Source organism: Xyrauchen texanus, chromosome 8 (genome assembly GCF_025860055.1).
Source record: "Xyrauchen texanus isolate HMW12.3.18 chromosome 8, RBS_HiC_50CHRs, whole genome shotgun sequence".
Classification (NCBI taxonomy): domain Eukaryota; kingdom Metazoa; phylum Chordata; class Actinopteri; order Cypriniformes; family Catostomidae; genus Xyrauchen; species Xyrauchen texanus.
In genome coordinates this window covers 39,589,589-39,610,490 of record NC_068283.1, presented here as the reverse complement: position 1 = coordinate 39,610,490, position 20,902 = coordinate 39,589,589, and the positions used below count along the sequence as shown (strand labels likewise).

At 42.4% G+C, this 20,902-nt stretch overlaps 1 protein-coding gene across 1 annotated transcript in view; it reads right to left on the bottom strand.

Moving 5' to 3' along the window:
- The window catches only part of LOC127647797 (Fc receptor-like protein 5), a 63,695-nt gene extending 56,859 nt beyond the window's left edge, over window positions 1-6,836 (bottom strand). Inside the window, exon 1 of the mRNA XM_052132265.1 lies at window positions 6,806-6,836. Coding sequence (XP_051988225.1) covers window positions 6,806-6,836 — 31 coding nt within the window. The remainder of the gene's footprint in view (window positions 1-6,805) is intronic.
- Window positions 6,837-20,902: the final 14,066 nt, after the last annotated feature.

The window sequence follows — 20,902 nt, the reverse complement described above, 5'->3', positions numbered from 1 at the left end:
ATTAAAACTGATGAAATATACTAATAGATCAAGTCTGAATTTTGTTGCACTCAGATTAGCTCACATGTGATATAATCATTATATTTATGTTAGAAATAGTTAGAAAAAAAAAATTTATTTCAAAAGAAAACTTCAATATGGTTCTGGTGAATTGAAATGGGTGCCGGCATGTTTCTCACCGAGCCTCTCATGATTTCTGGTCTGCGTAGCACTATATACAGTCATACCTGTAACAGATCCGCTCAGCACCAAGATAATTTTTTCACGTTTTGTCTCAATTTATTTCTTCTATTATAATTTTTTATATGGGAGTGTGCTAGATGATTCTGTAGATGACATGGCAATTGTTTGTTTTGGAATGCAGACAGGGAATGAAATTAGCACATTCATTTTGCTCATCCACCCGCCACACTTGCAGGCGAACTGTAAGGCGTCTTGGAGTGACAAATAGTCCCTATTTGTGACAAAAATGTTAGACACAAAGATGCTTGTTTGAAAATGCACACCTGATTTTATTTTGAAGAGCAGGCAAAAGAAAAGCCGTCGATGCATGTGTCTGATTCACACTGCAGGTTTTATGAAGCTAAATTTAAGTCTTTTTAAAGACATTTTCAAGACCAACTAAAGACATTTTAAGAAATAAATTGAAGGGAACACAATACATCAAAATGTCTAGGGAGCACATAAAGAGTCATATTTAAACCTTCTTATTTTTGTCCATTTTGGCTGGAAGAAACTGTCATGTTTAATGTGTGTGTTGATGTATTTCATGTCTTTTATTGTGAAAAGTTTAGTTCCTGTTCATGTCATGTGCTCCCTAGTCATGTGATTCCTGATTCCCTCCATGTTCATGTGTCTTGAGTTCATTGGTTTATTGTCTTGTTACTCATTATCAGTTCTAGTTTATCATTGGATTTAGTGTATTAGTCTTGTTATCTTGTGTATATTTCTGTCTGTTCATTGGTTGTCTTGTTATCCATGTCTGTGTATTTAAGCCCTCATGTTTGCCATTGTCCCTTGTCAAGTATTGAGTGTGAATGTAGTTGTTTATGTCAAGCCACATTTATGTTTAGTTTATCTCATGTATGAATTAGGGTTTTCACATATGTAAATAAACTGCACTTGGGTTCTCCATCTTCATGTCATAGTCTCCATCATTGCCAGCGCCAGCAGCTATGTTACATAAACATTTCATTATTCGTTATATAACAGGCATTATCCTTTTATAATTATAATAATAAGAGGATCATAAAAATTGCATTTTGTTTTTATTTAGTACTGCCCTGAAGAAGCTATGTGACATATCAGATACTCATGTATATTCCACACGACAAAATAGCAACTGAATTTACACACATGATCTTGTTCAAGAGTTTATCGTCATGGTGAGCCGATATAGCGGCAACATAAACCTTCAAGGTGGAGGGGGACAGCCTCCCCTCCAGCCTCTCCTGCAGAAACGAGAGCACTGACCCGACTGCTTATCTCTGCGGGTCTCCAGATCAGGAAGAACTCCAATTCACGAACAAGTGCCACTTCGGGGCATAAAGTTGCCTGGTAGATGGAGCTCTGGCTTGGTTGATCATGTCTATGACAGCAGGTGGTAGACCACTTAGATCTTCCACATCCAGTCCAGGGGCCAGACGTGGAGGTTCCAGAGGACTGGGCGCGGATGCCCACTTCCACATGAGGCCTGAAAACCCATGTGACGTATTTGCCACATTTAACCTCCCCTTAGCCTGGGCAGGATGTGATCTCCGTGCGGGGTCTTTTCCCCCTGAAAGAATAGGAGTTGGAAAAGAACACCTTCCTCAATGCGTGTCATAGCGTTAAATGGCCCCAGCTGCTTTAAATGGCGAGGCTGGCACGGCCTGCTCCCATGCTTGGCATGTCGCTTGTCCCCCCTTATGACTCTGTACACTCGACATTGCGTAGTAACACATATGGGAGTGTCTTCTTACACAACCTAGTTGAAACCTCTCTACAATAATGCCAATATTCTAATATTCCAAATCAATATTTGGTGTGACCACCTTTAAAACAGCACCAATTCCCCTAAGTACACCTGGACACAGTTTTTCTTGGTTGTTGGCAGACAGGATGTTCCAAGCTTCTTGGAGAGTGGGGGGCATCATGTCAGTTGTTTCTGTGTATTGCACTCAAATAATAAAATATGCAATAAGTGCAAAAAAAAGAGTACAGCATTCATTGCAAATGCATGAGATGCTCAAACATTCTCAAAAAGAGTTATTTTCCTTTTCAAAGCAAACACATTATGCCAACCACTTCCCTATAATGAGCGTCACATCATATCATACAGTGAGCAAACCAAATTGCCCTCTGTCCCATTATGCAAATGCGTGGCGAGCCCCAACGGGTATTTCAGAATTAATGCAAAAAATGATTGAACATGGTTATACATGGTTATGTTGTGAAGTGTGGCGTGATGGAACCTCTCGTTTACGTACGTAACTTTGGTTCCCTTCCCACACTACAAGACTGAGAGTTCTTGAGATACGAGCAATGCACTCCTTGTTGTCAGTCAGAAATTCTGAGGAAAGGGTGTTTGTGCACCTGTTTTTATAGCGGACAGTTTCACGCCAAAATAGACAGGACTCAAACACCATAGCTAATATAAGAATATTGGCGTTATTGTAGAGAGGTTTCAACTAGGTTGTGTAAGATGATTAAAAATCATTCAAATGATAAAAATCAATGATGAAAATAATCGATATTGAATCATGATTAGTTGAATATCTTCACTCTAGCATGACAAACCTCCATCTGTGACGCCACGTTACAGTAGTGAAATCGTGTTTCTATGTAGAAAAAAAAAGTAAAACCCAAGATCTACATAAAGCCTTTATTAAGCTCATTGTTTTGCGACGGGTGTCAGGTGCTTTTACAGATTCCTCCTCCAGTTTAATGTGATTGAGAGATGTTTAGCCCCAGCTCATAACTTACATTTTACTGATTTATTTTTATTTGTAAATATGACATAATCAGCCTTGCAAGTTTCAGTTCCCATTTTGCAAAAATAATCCAAAATTGCAAGTGTCACTACTACTTTAAATAGGCCAATAAATAATAAACTTACTTAATGTGGTTACCAAAAATAGTGCCACAATAAAATATTGTTGATATGTTGAATGTCAAATTTATTTCTAAATTGAACCATGTTTAGCTGCAATCTTACATGTAACTGTAATGGGATTATAATGGTTTGCATGGTGGTGGCGTAGTGGGCTAAAGCACATAACTGTTAATCAGAGGGTCACTGGTTCGATTCCCACAGCCACCACCATTGTGTCCTTGAGCAAGGCACTTAACTCCAGGTTGCTCTGGGGGGATTGTCCTCGTAATAAGTGTACTGTTATTCGCTTTGAATAAAAGCATCTGCCAAATGCAAAACAAATATTTATATTTATTCTATTTATATTTATTTAGCAAAATTTTGCATTTTGATTTTTTGTTGCCTTCAATTTTCACATTGTTTGAGGACAACATTGGGCAAGATGTGGACTAAAGTTTTAAAATACAGGACATTAAATTTGGCTTTCTCATTAGATTAATCAAAGAATTAATCAACAGAAAATAACCTATTATCAAAATAATGTTTGATTATGTCATACCAGCTGGGACAAATTACCCTTGCAGGCTCGCTAATGGTTGATTTAGGGCGGCCATTTTGGGTCGACATCACTGTAGTCATTGGGTGCATTACATAACGAAGGGCTCATCCCTATGCCCTAATCCCTTCATGGGGTTTGCCCTCCAGAGTGAGAGCTTCGAAGGGTTGAAGGGTGTAGGGCTCAAAAATATAAATCATTATGAACACACTTCAGGGCATCTGTCCATGCCAAAGAAGCCACTGCCCAACGGCTGACGCCAATGACCATCACCTGCACCCAATCACACATGTTTATATGTGATTTTGCCTTACTATTAACTATTTTCAGAATGCAACCCAAAACTAAATGCTTCAAAACTTTCAGACTTTAAAAAGAAATTTAAGCTTCACGTTTAAATATATATTTTTTAAATAGGAACCCCCAAAAATGAACCAAAATACAAATGTACAGAATATGTGTCACGATCCCGTTGTCTGCCCCGTGTCTCACTTGTCAATTGTCATGCACTACACTTCCCATGATTCCCGGCCCTCATCACTGCCAGCCCTGTGTCATTGTGCTCACATGATTGTCGTTTGTCATCATCATGTCTCCTGTGTATTTAAACCCTGCTGTTTCTCCATTCCCCTGTCGATCGTTGATGTGTCTGGATGTAGTTGTCTTGCCTGCCTTGCCGTGTTTAACCAGTTCGTGTACCCCCATGTTTTCATGTTTTAGTTTCAGTTTTTCCCACCGTGGATGTTTCATTTGTTCCTGTTTGTCTTGTTTTTCATTCTTGTTCAATAAAGCCTGCACGTAGATCCTCACTCCCTGTCTGCCTCCTCTGCCAAACGTCACAGAACGATCAACCAAAAATGGATCTAGCAGCATTCTTCGCAGAACTGACCCAGGCGGCTCTATCCATCCGTGAGTACTCCTACTTCTTTTCCGGAGTGGCGATCCACACCGGGTTTGATGACGAGGCATTGAAGAACATATACCGGATCGGTGTACCAAAACACCGTTGGTGGAAATTGCCGGAGATCGGATCTTACACCTGGCAGGAGTATGTGGAGCTCATCTTGGAGAGATTCGCCTCAGAGGAACCACCTCTCTCAATCCCGGGTCCGACCAGCGAGCCAACCAGCCAATGCCTGTAGCCTCGACCGTCCCAGCGCCAGTAGCCTCGACCTTCCCAGCGCCAGTAGCCTCGACCGTCCCAGAGCCAGCGCATCCCGAGCCTCCCAGGGCTCCGCCTCTCGAGCCACCAGAGCCTCCCAGGGCTCCGCCTCTCGAGCCACCCGAGCCTCCCAGGGCTCCGTCTCTCGAGCCTCCCAGGGCTCCGTCTCTCGAGCCTCCCAGGGCTCCGCCTCTCGAGCCTCCCGTGCCTCCCAGGGCTCCGCCTCCCGAGCCTCCCAGGGCTCCGCCCCTCGAGCCTCCCATTGCTTCAATTCCTGAGCCTTCCACGGCTCTGCCTACCAGGGCTCCGCCTCCCGAGCCTACCAGGGCTCCGCCTCTAGAGCCTCCTACGGCGCCACCTCCCTTGGCTCCGCCTACAGACCCTCCTACAGCTCCACCTCCAGAGCCTTCCAGGGCTCCGCCTCTAGAGCCTTCTACGGTGTCACCTCCCTCGGCTCCACCTCCCGAGCCTTCTGCGGCTCCGCCTTCCATGGCTCTGCCTCCCGAGCCTTCCTCGGCGGCGCCTCCCTCAGCTCCGCCTCCGGAGCCTTCTACGACGTCGCCTCCTGAGCAGTCCACAGCTCCGCCTACCTCGGCTCCGTCCTCGGAGTTCCCCATGGCTGTGGTCCTGAGGCCGACTCCCAGACCTCCAGACCCTGTCTTTGCTCTGTGGCCAGCTCCCAGGCTACCTGACCCAGTCCTCGTCTTGTGGCCACCTTGGACTGCCTGTCTGCCCCTTGTGCCCCCTTGGACTGCCTGTCTGCCCCTTGTGCCCCTTTGGACCGTCTGTTTGCCCCTTTTGCTCCCTTGGTCTGTTTGTTTGCCCCTTGTACCCTCTTTGGTCTGCCTGCCCCCCCTCACTCCTTGGACGATTGTTGTTTTTTTTGGGTATTCCCTTTTCAGGTTTTTTTTTTTTAGGAGCATCTGGAAGCCGCTCCTTTGCGGGGGGTTATGTCAAGATCCCCTGTTGTCTGCCCCGTGTCTCACTTGTCAATTGTCATGCACTACACTTCCCATGATTCCCGGCCCTCATCACTGCCAGCCCTGTGTCATTGTGCTCACATGATTGTCGTTTGTCATCATCATGTCTCCTGTGTATTTAAACCCTGCTGTTTCTCCATTCCCCTGTCAATCGTTGATGTGTCTGGATGTAGTTGTCTTGCCTGCCTTGCCTGTCTTGCCATGTTTAACCAGTTCGTGTACCCCCATGTTTTCATGTTTTAGTTTCAATTTTTCCCACTGTGGATGTTTCATTTGTTCCTGTTTGTCTTGTTTTTCATTCTTGTTCAATAAAGCCTGCACGTAGATCCTCACTCCCTGTCTGCCTCCTCTGCCAAACGTCACAATATGTTCAATTGTTAAACAAATAAAAATGCCACTGTGTAGATTTATTAGAATAACAGATCAAGCAAATTTATAGTAAAATGACAGAAGCAAAAGCCAGTTCAAACAGAAAGCCAGGGGATAACATAAAAAAAAAAAGTTCATTATAATAATTTAAAGCCGTTATAAACCATTGATTTTTGTTTATAGAACCAGAGTATTTTTAGAGGTGCAGCTGGTTTAATTTAAAACAAACCTGTAACTTTATGATAAGTGGTCCGGTTCTGATCCGCTAGGCAGCAAAGTGCCCATCAGTTGAACACTACGGCAACAACCTTTGAAGTACCCTGTGAAGCAGCTATTTATGAGCGCTTTGTTTTGGAATGAAACTTCAACATTGCGGCCACGATCATTGCCCCTTCAAAGTGCCCTTTGGAGGCAGATTTATCACGTTTATAATGCAGGGCTCATTTCACAACACTTCAGTGTCACCTCAGTCAGCACTTAAGAATCAGTCTTGCTGAAAGTTTACTCTTACACCTACTTTTTTCTAAGAATATTTTGGCACTTAAGTCAATTCTATTCTTAGGAGCAAGTTTTATGCATATGGCCCCTGAACTACAGCTACAGTCCTTAAATTATATAATAACACTTATTTTCACTCAAATACAAACTAAGAAAATAATACTCACAGAGCACAAGAAGAAGTGGACTGAGCTCCATACTGATGACTGAATGTTTATGACAGTCTGTGTTAAAACCTCAGAACTTCCTGTACACAATATGAAGACTAAAGTCAGGGGTTGTATGTTTAAAGCCAAGAGACGACACAACCTACATTAAAGAGAGAATGTGTTGGACTTATGAAATTGGGCTTATGAAATTATGAAATCGTAGTTAAGCAAAATTAAATCCATCAATATATATATTGAAATTGTCCTTCTATGTGTATTTCTTTATATTTCTTTTATTTATATTTATATTGCAAAATTTTCAGTAGCCTTCAATTTGGACATTGTTTGAGGACAACATTCGACAAGATGTGGAATAAAGTTTTAAAATACAGGACATTAAATTTGGCTTTCTCATTTGATTAATCAAAATAAAATAACCTATTATAAAAACATTGTTTTATAATGTGTTTTAAATCATGAGTGATTTAATGATGCCATACCAGCTGGGGCATACTGTATTGCCTTTGCAGACTCGCAATTGGCTGATTCAGTGGCCATTTTGGGTCGACATCATTGTAGTCTTTATTTTACCACAACACTTAAGAATCAGTCTTAGACTTTGCTGAAAGTTGCTTTTAGCATCTTTATAAAAAGCTCCCACTCTTACACAAGTCCTGCTCTTTGCTAAGAACTTTCTGACACTTAAGTTAAAGCTTAAGACTATTCATAGGACATGTTTTATGCATACAGACCCAGATCTTTAGGTGATTCATGACAAATATATCCAAAATTACCAGTGTGTTCCCAAAAACCTTTTGATAATGCTGCCAATTATGCTACTGTAACATTTTCTGTACTGGCAGAGGTGCTCCACAGGTCGGGCTCCTACGTGGACTTCCCCCTGTGTGTATTTTCCACAGTACGGTCCCCTTGCGAGCGGACCCGTATCTCCCTTGGGCAGTTCCCACTGGCCCCTGGTCACTGTGTCTGTAGCAACACCTCCCTCCCAATGAGGTAGAATCTACCACTGTGCCATTCTCCACATATGACCTAAAAGCCCATATGATGTATTTCACCACTCTTTACCTCCCCCAGTCTGGGCAGGTGTGATCTCCGCAGGGTCTTTCCCCTCTGAGGGAATAGGAAAACTGGGAAAGATCGCCTTCCCCGATGCGTATGATAGCGTTAATATGGCTCCAGCCGCTTTAACTCTCTGTGAGAAACATAGAGAGAGAGAAGGCGCAGCTGGCGCAGCCTGCTCCCATGCTTGGCACGTCGCCTTGTTCCCTCCTGTCGGGGGTAAAGAACCAGAAGGCTTTGACGATTTTATGGGGCGTTGGGGAAGGGTACGTGCAGCCTGACACAGCCAGTTGCTTTGGCACGTAAAATACCTGCCCGCTCCTGTGTCAGCAGTACACGTACACGGCTCAGCGCATGGCGTGATTTAAATTGGACCCCTAGTGTCGCTTCTTCGACACAAAGTCTTGTTCCCTCCATCAGGGAACGGAGGTTACATCCGTAACCTAGACGTTTGCCACTGAAAATTGTTTATTATTAATAAACTAAGACCCCTGTATCCATGTATTGGCACAAATATGTTTTCCTCCTTCTTCACTCCAATATTTATGAACATGTTTAAAGTGAAAGCATGAGGTCTGCTGACACCAAAAGGTTTGACATGGATTATAAAGACTAATTTGTTGTCATTTATTGTGAACAACATGCCACAGTTTTTAATAAAGATATAGAAACTAAAGATATAGGCTGCAGTCATTACAGACTATCGTCAATATTTAACAGAGACTGTGTATGAGGAAATAGGAAGAACACATGGGCATGCATTGCTAAGAAATTCTACAGTTGATTTTTACATGATGACCTCAACTGCCGTGTGAAGTGAATCTCACACCAGTGATGTCAGTTCTTGTTTTTCATGTCATTAGTGTTTTGTGCAGAATGAGAATAGGATGATCTAAACTTGTGGTTTGTGTTGGAGCCATTTTACTGTTTGAAATTGATTTGTGTAATGTTTTTTTGTTGTCCACAGGGTAGCATTGTGGGAACCAGTGGTGGGCTGTGCATTTATTTTTAGGCCTTCAGTGTGATTCATGCAATTAAGAAAACACAGTTTCACAATGATTAAGACTATGCCTTTGGGCATCATACATTATGTCGCAGCTAACTAGGAATACCAATTGACATTTTAAAAACACGTCCACCACGAAAACCAGAACTTGAAACTACACTTAAAATTTTTCATTCTGACTTAAAGATGCAATCCATTGCACTTTTCCTTGTAGGAAGTTGTAAAATCCGACTTTCCGAGTTCAATGGTATGCAGCACTACTTTTCAAAACTTAATGCTCAAGCAGCATAATTTACACTTAGAAAACTCCTGATGTTGCTATAATAATGCAAAAAGCACTTACCAATTAACTTGAAGTGAAAATCAGCCCTCCTTTCCTGTTTAATAAATTACGGAAGAGACACCGTGGAATTAGAGCTGGGGTGAAGAGAAATAAGAAGGCTAGAGAAAGATTGTGGAAAGAAACTTTTAAACCAGCCCTACCATCTATCACCATGGGAAATGTTTGCTGTCTGACCAACAAGCTCGAAGAACTAGAGACTCTTGTCAGGAGCCAGAAAATGTATCGGGAGAGCAGTCTGATATGTCTGACTGAGTCGTGGCTGACGGACAATATCCCTGATTCCTTGACTAGCTTCACCGGCTTCAGGACGATACGAGCGGATAGGAATGCCGAATCGAGCGGTAAGCATAAAGGAGGGGGGCTTATTTTGCTCATTAATAACAAGTGGTGTAATCCCAATCATGCTACTATTAAGGAACAGTTATGTAACAAGGACATTGAACTATTGGCAGTGAGTTTAAGACCTTATTACCTGCTGAGGGAGTTCACAGTGGTGATCGCCGTTGTTGTTTATATCCCTCCATCTGCCAATACGGAGGTGGCCTGTGACTTAGTGCATTCTGTTGTCGCGCGACTCCAGGCGAAGTATACAGACGCGTTCATTTTTCTCTCTGGTGATTATAACCATGTATCCCTTTCTAAGACCCTGCCAACATTTAAGCAGTTTGTTGATTGTACAACACGGGGAGATAAGATCCTGGATCTCTTGTATGCTAACGTGAAAAACGCATACAAATGTGTTGCACTGCCACCTCTTGGCCGATCAGACCATGATATGGTACATCTTTCTCCCTCCTACACGCCAGTTGTTAAGAGGCAGCCTGTCATTAACAGAACATTAAAATACTGGTCTCCTGAGAGAGAAGAAGCCTTAATGTGCTGTTTTGAAGCAACATGCTGGGATGTTTTCTGTGAGGACTATGGGGATGACATTGATGGATTAACAGATTGCATCACCCATTATATTAAATTCTGTAATGATGACATCATGCCCTCCAGAGAAATTTGCTGTTTCCCAAATAACAAACCATGGGTAACCAGCAGTTTGAAGGTACTGTTAAATGAAAAAAAAAAAGGCTTTCAGAGAGGGTGATAGGGATAAGGTCAAAGAAATCCAAAAAGTACTGAGGGTGAAGATTAAGGAGGGGAAAGAAGCATACAGGTGCAAATTAGAACAACAATTGCAGCAGGATGGAGTGAAGCAGGTCTGGGCTGGCATGAGGAAGATCACAGGTATGGAGCAGAAGGGGGGTTCGCTACTTGATGGTGACCAGGACCTGGCTGACGATCTGAACAGATTCTTTAATAGATTTGATAACCCGATGCCACATCAGACCGCCACACCTGGTCTGCCGCTGCCTGGTGTTGTTTCCCGTCCCTCAATCATCCCATCCATGATATCGTCTCCCCTCTCTTCCCTTTCTTCCATCAGTGACATCATAACCTCCCAAAAGACCTCTCTTGACTCCAACTTTTCTCTAACTGTACCAACGGTGTTAAATCAATCTCAGGTTAAGGGTGAACTGGACCGTCTGAAGCTGGGAAAAGCAGTGGGGCCTGATGATATTGGGCCCAGACTGTTGAGGACATGTTCTACCCAGTTGAGTGGTATTTTTACATACCTGTTTAATCTAAGTCTGCACCTACAAAAGGTCCCGAAACTGTGGAAAACATCCTGTTTGATTCCAATTCCAAAGAAGAGATATCCATCTAACCATAACGATTACAGACCTGTAGCACTCACCTCACATATCATGAAGACGTTCGAGCGACAGGTCTTTTCTTACATCAAGGCCTGTATGTCAAACTACGTGGATCCGTTGCAGTTTGCATACCAGTCCAATATGGGTGTGGATGATGCCCTTATTTACATGCTACAAAGAACTCACGCACATCTGGACACCTCTGATGCATCTGTGAGATTCACGTTTTTCAACTTCTCAAGCGCCTTCAATACGATCCAGCCCCGACTGTTGTGTGAGAAGATGAGGAGGATGCAGCTGGATTCAACATTGGTCCAGTGGTGTATGAACTATTTATCCAGTAGACCACAGTATGTGCGTCTGCAGAATAGTGTTTCTAATACTATTCTGAGTAATACGGGGGTGCCGCAAGGAACCGTGCCGCAAGGCCCCGTTACTGTTTACTATCTATACAGCAGACTTCCAGTACAATAGTGGCAGTTGCTTCCTCCAGAAATTTTCAGACGATACGGTCGTGGTTGGCCTAATTAAAGGAGGTGAGGAGGAGGAGTACAGGAGAACTATTAAGGAGTTTGTGGGTTGGAGCGACCACAACCATCTCCAACTTAACATCTTAAAAACAAAGGAGATGGTTGTGGATTTTAGGAGGAGGAATAAGATACCGTTAACCCCAATCGCCATCCAGGGCAGTGAAGTGGAGATGGTCTCCAGCCACAGATATCTCGGTGTTTACCTTGATGATAAGCTGGACTGGAAGAGCCACATGGAGACAGTGTATAAGAAGGGTCAAAGCCGACTTTATTTTCTAAGAAGGCTTAGGTCATTTAACATCTGCCGTCCTTTACTGTGTAACGTCTATCAGACAGTGGTGGCAAGTGCTCTGTTCTTTGCTGTGGTGTGCTGGGGAGAGGGTGCTCGCATGGGAGATCTAAATCGAGTCAACAAATTGATAAAGAAAGCAGGATCGGTTGTGGGGACTAAATTTGATATGATCCAGCATGTGGTTGAGAAAAGAATACTCTCTAAACTAAAATCAATCACGGACTTGGGGTGATCAACAAGAGCACTTTTAGCCATAGATTGATCGCACCAAAGTGCAAGTCTGAACGTACCAGGAAGTCCTTTGTACCAGCGGCCATCAGAATGTTTAATGATTTATGAATATTCACCTGTTACTGAATATACTATTATTAATTCTGCTATTGAATATCCTGTTTTGAATATGCATCTGTTACTGATTATTCGATATAGGTATTATTGTCATGTATTATGTATTGTTATTGAGTGTTAAAGCTGCCGTGACAATATAATTTCCTGCAAAGGATCAATAAAGTATCAACAACAACAACAACAAATTAAGCAATCACACGGTCATGCAGAACATCTCTTGTTTTTAAAACCATAAGGATCTCTTTCTCAACGGCAATACCAGTGTTATGAATGCAGGAGTGATAGGCAGACGAGAAGGTGCGGATCCAAATGCAGTTTACTTTTATTAACTGAACAAACAAATAAACAAAGGAAAACCCTCAATGGGGAAAATAACATGAACAACGAACTCGGGCAGGGAACACAGACCAGGAATAGCACGGAGACAGGCATCCACAAACATCATTCACTAACATTCAACGATCGACAGGGGAATGGAGAACAAACAGGGTTTAAATACACTGGAGACATGATGAAGACAAACTACAATCAGGTGAGCACAATGACACAGGGCTGGCAGTGATTAGGGCCGGGGATCCTGGGAAGTGTAGTTTAGACAATAGACTAGTGACACAGAACACAGGGCAGACAACGGGAACGTGACAACCAGCAGTGACAGTCGACTCCTCAGACAGCTTGATCTCACGCTCTTTGCTTTCAAATTACGTACGTCACTTAAAGCGTGATTGCGTCACTCAAGGCCAGCTAGAATGCCTCGACCGGGACATATCCTAAAGATCACACCCACACAGAACAAATAAATAAATCTGATTTGCTGATGAATCTGACAACCTGACTTTAGATGCTCATTCATTTGCACTGTTGAGGGATCCTGTAGAAATTCTGAAGGCAGGATGGGGTGGATGGCTTTGCTGGCCCTGAGAATTCGCCACTGGTGGGAATGTAACCAAGGATAAAAGGAGCACCTGGGTAATGGAAGTCAGGTGCCTTGGCGATTAGGGAAGCACACAGTTTTTGACCATATCGTAGCGTGTTGTGGAGAAAAAATGTGTGACTGTTTGATATCCATTGAAATTATGTGAACCAGTAGGAAAACACTGCGGATATTTGTGAGTTTGGACAAATGGAAACCTCTGGACATTGCTTGGACGTGACTACTGGTTAACATGTAGTCTTAATGGATGGCGTTTCAGTCACTATTTCATACTCGTTTCAATGTCTGACAACAGAAACAGAACAAATATGTACACGAGAACAGCTTTATTGGGATTTCGGCTGTATTAAAATACATTATGTGAGCACAGAATGTAGGAGAGAAGCAAACAGATGTAAAGGGCTGGCACAAGGCAGAATGCAAATAGACGTGATGACTTCATGAATATGCCAATTAATGCATGACGTCATCTAGTGACATTTAGCGGCTTTTTGAACAGGTTTTAGCTACTTTCCATTGGAAGAATTTGGCAACACTGAGTGGCGGGCTTTCCTCATTAGTGTCTTTTCAATCTATTGTGAATGAAATGTGTCTTTCTTGTCACTCCATTTAAGGTCTGTACTGAGTTTTATTGCAATACAAACCAGAATCTTGCAAACACGCTCTATGCAGAACTTGACCGCCACAGCCTCCACCTGATGACTTTAATAAATCATCAGAAGGCATCAAAACAGGAAAGACTTCTGATGAACTTGCTGATATTCTCAGGATTCATGACTTGAAGGTATTATGTTGCACTTAGTTGTTTATTATTGTTGCTTGGTTTAACAGACCTTACATTCATTTAATACAGAAAAATTTAAGTCTGTCCCATATTGAATGGTGAATGAGATGAAAATGTGTATTTACAGTTTAATGTTTCATTTAGAAAAAAGACAAAAATCAGCATCTCACTTTTCGGTGTTCTTTAAGATCTGCTTTCAAATTACGTTATTAAATTAATGTGACAAAGCCCTTGTGCTGAAGGAACAGTTCATACAAAATTATAATTCTATCATCATTTACTCACCTTTTACGCCATATCAAACATGCATACTTCTTCAAAACACAATGATTTTTTATATGATTTTTTTAGTGTAAAAAATGTTGTCCTATTTTTGATTTAAGTACCCGGCTCCAGTCTCTAGTCTGTGGCCACCTCCCAGGCCTCCTAACCCTATCTCAACCCTGTGGATGCCACCCAGGCCTCCTGACCCTGTTTCAGCCCTGTGGCCACCAACCAGGCCTCCTGATTCAGTCCCCATCCTGAGAAGGTCTCCTGGCCATCCACCTAATATTCTCTGACCTCCTGGGTCTTCTGACTATCCACCTGATCTGCTCTGGTCTTCTGGGTCTCCTGACTGTCCGCCTGATATACTTGGTCTCCTGGGTCTCCTGACCGTTCGCCTGATCTGCTCTGGGCTTCTTGGTCTCCTGAGAATCCACCTGATATGCTTTGGCCCCTTGGTCTCCTGGCCATCTGCCTGATCTGCTATGGTCTCCTTGGTCTCTCGGCCATCCACCCGGTTTCCTCTTGTCTCCCTAGTCTCATGGCTGTCCACCAGATCTGCTCTGGTCTCCTTGGACACTCGGCCATCCACCCAATCTGCTCTGGTCCCCCTGGTCTCTCGGCCTTCTCCCTGTTCTGCTCGGGTATCCTTGGTCTCCGGCTCCATCTTGGCCCTGCCTCCCCAACCAGCCTCACAGGGGGGGTTCTGTCATGATTCAGTGTTGTTTGCCTTGTGTTTCTCCCCTGTCATCTGTTCCTCATGGACTACACTTCCCATAATTCCCTGCCCTCATCACTGCCAGCTGTCCTTGAATATCCTCACCTGTGTTTCATTAACTTATTAGTCTTTGCCCTGTTCAGTCCTTGTCAGTTGTTATATGTTTTGACCTCCAGTTCATTGACCCGTTCCTATGGTAGATGTTTTATCTGTTCCCATGTTTTTCCCATTGTGGATAATTCTTTTGTTCCTGTGTTTACCCTGTTAATCTGTACTTTGTTTACTTTATTAAATACTATTTTGCTGCACCTATATCCAACTCTTGTGAATTCCTTTCTAATGTTACAGCAATTAAGTGTTGTATGAAAAGCTCAAATAAAATACATTTGTTTAATGACTCACAGATACTAGTGCGAAAGTGTGATTTACAAAAATGGTCATTGAATGAATCAGTGAATAAATTTTTTTTTGGAGAACAGATTCATAAGACTGGAGTCAAGAGATAATGCAGAGATAGAAAAACACCATCTGGAGTTAATTAACTTCACTACATTTATGCATTTGGCAGACACTTTTATCCAAAGCGACTTACAGTGCACTTATTACAGGGACAATCGCCCCCGTAGCAACCTGGAGTTAAGTGACTTGCTCAAGGACACAATGGTTGTGGCTGTGGGGCTTGAACCAATGTCCACTACACCACCACCACTCTTTACAACACCAAATTTTACAACACTACACAGCCCTTGTACGACTCTCAATGAGAAATTACGAACTTCCGGTCTATTGTGCCGTTTGTCAAATGAAGTGAAAAGAAGGATGAAATCTATCTGCTAAAATGTTACTTTTCAAGACTAAATAAAATTGTACGAAGTAGGGGCCTGGGTAGATTGAGCGAGTAAAGACACTGACTACCACCCCTGGAAGCTTGCGAGTTCGCATCCCAGTGTGTGCGGAGCATCTCCAGCAAGATCTCGAAAAGCAACCAAACTGGCCTGGATGCTAGGGAGGGCAGAGTCACATGGGGTAACCTCTTCGTGGTCACTATAATGGGGTTAGCTCTCAGTGGGGCAGGTGGCAAGTTGTGCATGGATGGCGTGAAGCTTCCAGATGCGCTATGTCTCAGCGGTAACGCGCTCAACGAGCCATGTGATAAGATGCGCAGGTTGATGGTCTCAGATGAGGAGGCAACTGAGATTCGGACTGAGGCGAGTCACTGCAACACCACGATGACTTAAGAGTGCACTGGGAATTGGGCATTCCAAATTGGGGAGAAAAGGAGAAAAAAAAAATTGTACAAAGAAAAATTTACAATTTGTTTGGGAATTATTATTACGCAAAAGTACTAGTATTGAGTTTAAATTGCACTTGATCCAAATTCCCCAAAATAATACTGAAGTATGGTAGGTAATTACAATTACTCTATTACTTTACACCCCTGCACTCCACAATATCTCTGGCAACAAGGTGGAATTTGTTGCAATCAAGATCTTTGTCTTGTCAGGATTGGCCACAGGGGACTTGTGTATCTGCTACCTCCAAACAGTCCCCACTGGGTCAGTGGAAAGCTTGTGACTCTAACCACTGATGAATTTGTTAAAACACTGCAAATCAAGGGGCCACACATACATTGTAATTTACCAGTGACTTACAAATGAATTTAAATTAAATTATATACTACAAATTTAGATAAAAGCCAACAAGGAAGGGTCTGATATTCCTGATGTTGTACAGCACAAACCTAAGTGACCGGGCAATTGAGGAGATATGTAGTGAAGTTTAGCTGGTCATCAAACACCACTCCCAGGATCCTGGCTATCCTTGTTGGCATTAGTATTGTTGTACCAAGATGAATAGTAAGGTTGTGTTCAACAGATGGGTTGGCTGGGATAAAAAAAAGGAGATCATAAAATAAAAAAACATTTAATAGAACAAATGTAGATAAACTTAAATTGCTAATAAGCCCCAGGTGACCCAAGTTGAACAAAGCAGTGATTGTGTAAAAGTAATAAATCAATCTGCACAACATTCAAATAATTTTGATAATTAGGGTCTATATTTAAGAAATTGAATTTAATGTTAGCAAGGCAAATAACAAGCATTTACAACATTGTTCAAAAAGTTATGAAGCTACAATGACCGGTGATTTTATAAGACCACATTTCACTATTTCACAGACATCAACACTTTTGCAGCATGCAAAAGGAAAATGTTAAAGGCAGTTTGGGGAACATATACAAAAAGGAAAAAACTTTGTAAGCTAAAGAACATTGTTTTAGTTGAATTAGGCCCAGAGCTTTTCATTATGACAAATCCAAGAACTTTTCAAAAATCACCAATGAAAGAAAGTTAACTCTTGAGTGCCAATATGAATCACCTTGTAAGCTCCCTTTTGTGCAAGTCTGGAGAACCATGATTGTTAATGAATGGAGAGGGGCCATAGTTAATAAGCTAAGATCTATCCCATATAAAAAGGGTAAATAGGATCCTCTTAAATGGTGTGATCATTTGTGGAGCAATGATAAACAATATGGGTAAATGTTACCTTCTGGCAGTATGTTTGTGGTTTTGTGTATTCTGTCATGCTGTTCCACAGTGGAGTAATCTGCCCCAGGTGCCTCAAGCTTCAGTCTTCCAACAAAATCAACAAGGGGGAATCCTAGCCAAGAATCCTCAAGCTCTTGTGTTCCAGCCAAGTGATCAGCAGTTTTTGCCACCACAGTCTGTCCAACAGCAAAAACGACAACAAGGATCGACTCCATTCCAGAAACAAGCTCTTGTGTTCCAGCCAAGTGATCAGCAGTTTTTGCCACCACAGTATAGACAACAAGGATCGACTCCAGCCAAGAAACAAGCTCTTGTGTTCCAGCCAAGTGATCAGCAGTTTTTGCCACCACAGTCTGTCCAACAGCAAAAACGACAACAAGGATCGACTCCAGCCAAGAAACAAGCTCTTGTGTTCCAGCCAAGTGATCAGCAGTTTTTGCCACCACAGTATAGACAACAAGGATCGACTCCAGCCCAGAAACAAGCTCTTGTGTTCCAGCCAAGTGATCAGCAGTTTTTGCCACCACAGTCTGTCCAACAGCAAAAACGACAACAAGGATCGACTCCAGCCCAGAAACAAGCTCTTGTGTTCCAGCCAAGTGATCAGCAGTTTTTACCTCAACAGGCTTTGCAACAGCAAACTCCCCAGTTTTCTCAGGCATTTCCACCCAAGCAGCCAGTGGTGCAGGCAGAGCCTCTTGACAAGTGTATTGTAGCTGATTATGAGCAGATCCAATGTGGACAACCTGGTGTCAGTGCTGCAGAGTGTGAAGCTATAAACTGCTGCTTTAATGGACAGCAGTGTTACTATGGGAAAGCAGGTAAGGGTGTTGAACCAGTCCAGCTGGTCATGTTTGTGAGAACTTTCTTTGAGGTAACTTGCTCCGTACCTTGTTACAGTGACCGTCCAATGTATTAGAGATGGACAGTTTGTGGTTGTTGTGGCTAGAGATGTTACGCTGCCTCAACTAAGTCTGGATACGGTCCGTCTGTTGGGTGGAAATGACCCACCTTGTGCTCCAGTTGGCTCCACACCTTCCTTTGCCATTTACCAGTTCCCTGTCACAGCTTGTGGCACAAGCATGATGGTGGGTATTGGTGACCTTGTCCTTTAATTAGAAAGGAGTGGCTTTTTAGCATGTTTTATTGCAGGAGGACAATGGATTTGTGGTGTATGAGAACAGAATGACTTCATCCTATGAAGTGGGGATTGGACCACTTGGCTCCATCACAAGGGACAGTCATTTTGAGTAAGTGATCTACGCTTTAGCTTGATTCAAACCTTTGATGCCTGCTACAAGCTGACTGTTTGTTGTCTAGGCTTCTCTTCCAGTGTAGGTATTCTGGCACTGCTGTTCAGGCTCTTGTTGTGGAGGTCAATACTGTTCCACCACCTCCACCTGTAGCTGCTCCTGGACCCCTCAGAGTGGAGCTTAGACTGGGGAATGGACAATGTGTCACTAAAGGATGTGCTCAAGGTAATGTATTGGTCTTCTAGATGGCTTTCTCAAAGTGCCAGTGGGGTTAATTAAATGTCCTTCTGCAGAGGATGCAGCATACACTTCCTACTACAGTGACTCCGATTACCCAGTCACAAAAGTCCTGCGAGAACCGGTGTATGTTGAGGTGCACATTTTGGAGAGGACCGACCCCAATATTGTCCTGACCCTGGGACGTTGCTGGGCAACCTCAACCCCTGATCCCCTCAGCCTACCTCAGTGGGACCTTTTAGTTAATGGGCGAGTATCTCCGCTTTACATTTTAGACATTAATTTAGTGGATGTCTTTATCTGAAACTATTTCCAAATGAGGGAAAATAATGACAAGAGATTTGGCATATGGAGGCAATAACATGAGGTGCTGCAATAAGTTTCAGATGTAGGGAGGAAGTTAAGACTACGCTGAGAATACTTGTGTTCCCAAGTATTTTAGTCTGTCTATTTTGAGCTAGCCCTGACTGTCCACGCCTTCTAGATGCCCTTACCAAGATGACCGTTACCTTACCACTCTGGTTCCTGTGGATGGTTCCTCTGGTCTCCAGTTCCCAACCCACTACAAGCGCTTCATTGTGAAGATGTTCACATTTGTGGATCCAGCATCACTAGCACCTCTGCAGGAAACCGTACGATCACTAACCTTTCTAACATGTCAAAACCCTTAATATTGCATTGTGTAATGAATGCTATGGCTAATCCTCTTGCTCAGGTGTTCATCCACTGTAGTACAGCAGTATGCAATCCCTCTTTCACCGTCTCCTGTGAGCAAAGCTGCAGCAGGCGACGTGAGTACTTCACAATTTTATGGCTTTAGAATTCTGAACCTTAATCCGCCCCCTCATTTACATCCACTTTCCCTTACAGGAAGGGCTGTTCATATCAAGACCACCTCTAGTGGGGAAACCGTTTCTAGTGGAGAAGTTACTCTTGTCGTGTCTTAAAGGCTGCTAAAATAAAACTTCATGAAATGATGCATGTTAGTCTGGTGTGACTCAATGTAAAACTGGGATATAGACCTTTTTTGGCAGTTACTCCACGACTGGTTTTAACATGTGGTCACAAATCTTTGATCGAAGTCCCTTAAACACTGAGCTTTTTAAGTAGCACCGCACATTTTGAAGCTGAAGACCGCTTTGGTGGCTGCTTTGAAATATCTTTGGAGGTCTCTGATTTGTAGACGGTGCAAAAAATGTTTTTTGGGGGCTCAATTTACTGGGTATTACATGAACTGCGTTCAAAGCTATGTTCTTTGCCCCAATTCACTAAGGTAAGCCTAGTTTAAAAAACTAGTATAGAGCTGTCTGTTTCAATTTGGCATAAAGTTGCTGGTATTTGACATGAGGTGTGTTTTTATTTTTTTCCATGATCCTTGCATGTGGAAATCATACAATTTAAAAAAATCATGCTTCCCTTCTGGATTTAAAGAACACATTTCTGCAGATAAAAGTTTTGTATCTGGTGAGACTGCTCAAACAAGAATATGCTTGATGGTGGTTTCGATCATCTTGTTCAGTGTTGGCCAAAGCTCAAACTGATCGAGGGATACTTTAAAAGCCTATTAATCTCTGCCACATGCTGTTCAGGTCATCCAGTAATGACAGCTGCTGTGGTGTCATAACAACATCCATGAACTCAAATCATATATGCTCATGGTATTGTGATGCAATAACATATAATTATGCTTCTACAGAAAATAAGTATAATATAGTTTTCTTTCAGGATTCATTGCATGTTTTTTGTAAGTTAATAATCTTTAAAAAAAGAAGCATGGAAGTAATTTAGTTTCATTGTTGTACTGTAGGCCTATAGCTATGTTGCTCCAAGATGTGCATAATTTTGTCATTTAACAAATCATTCATCAGAATCCCAGCATAAATTATTCATATACTAAAGTGAAATAATGAAGTCCATACCATACAGGCCTTTTAATAAATCCCAAGGGTTACATTGATGCTTTGTTTTCAACAGAGCATTACAATTTTCACAAACTTGTCATATCTGGTTTTCAAACAAAATTACTAAAAGATATAGTAAAATGAAAACATTAAAAACATAGCAAAATAATACATT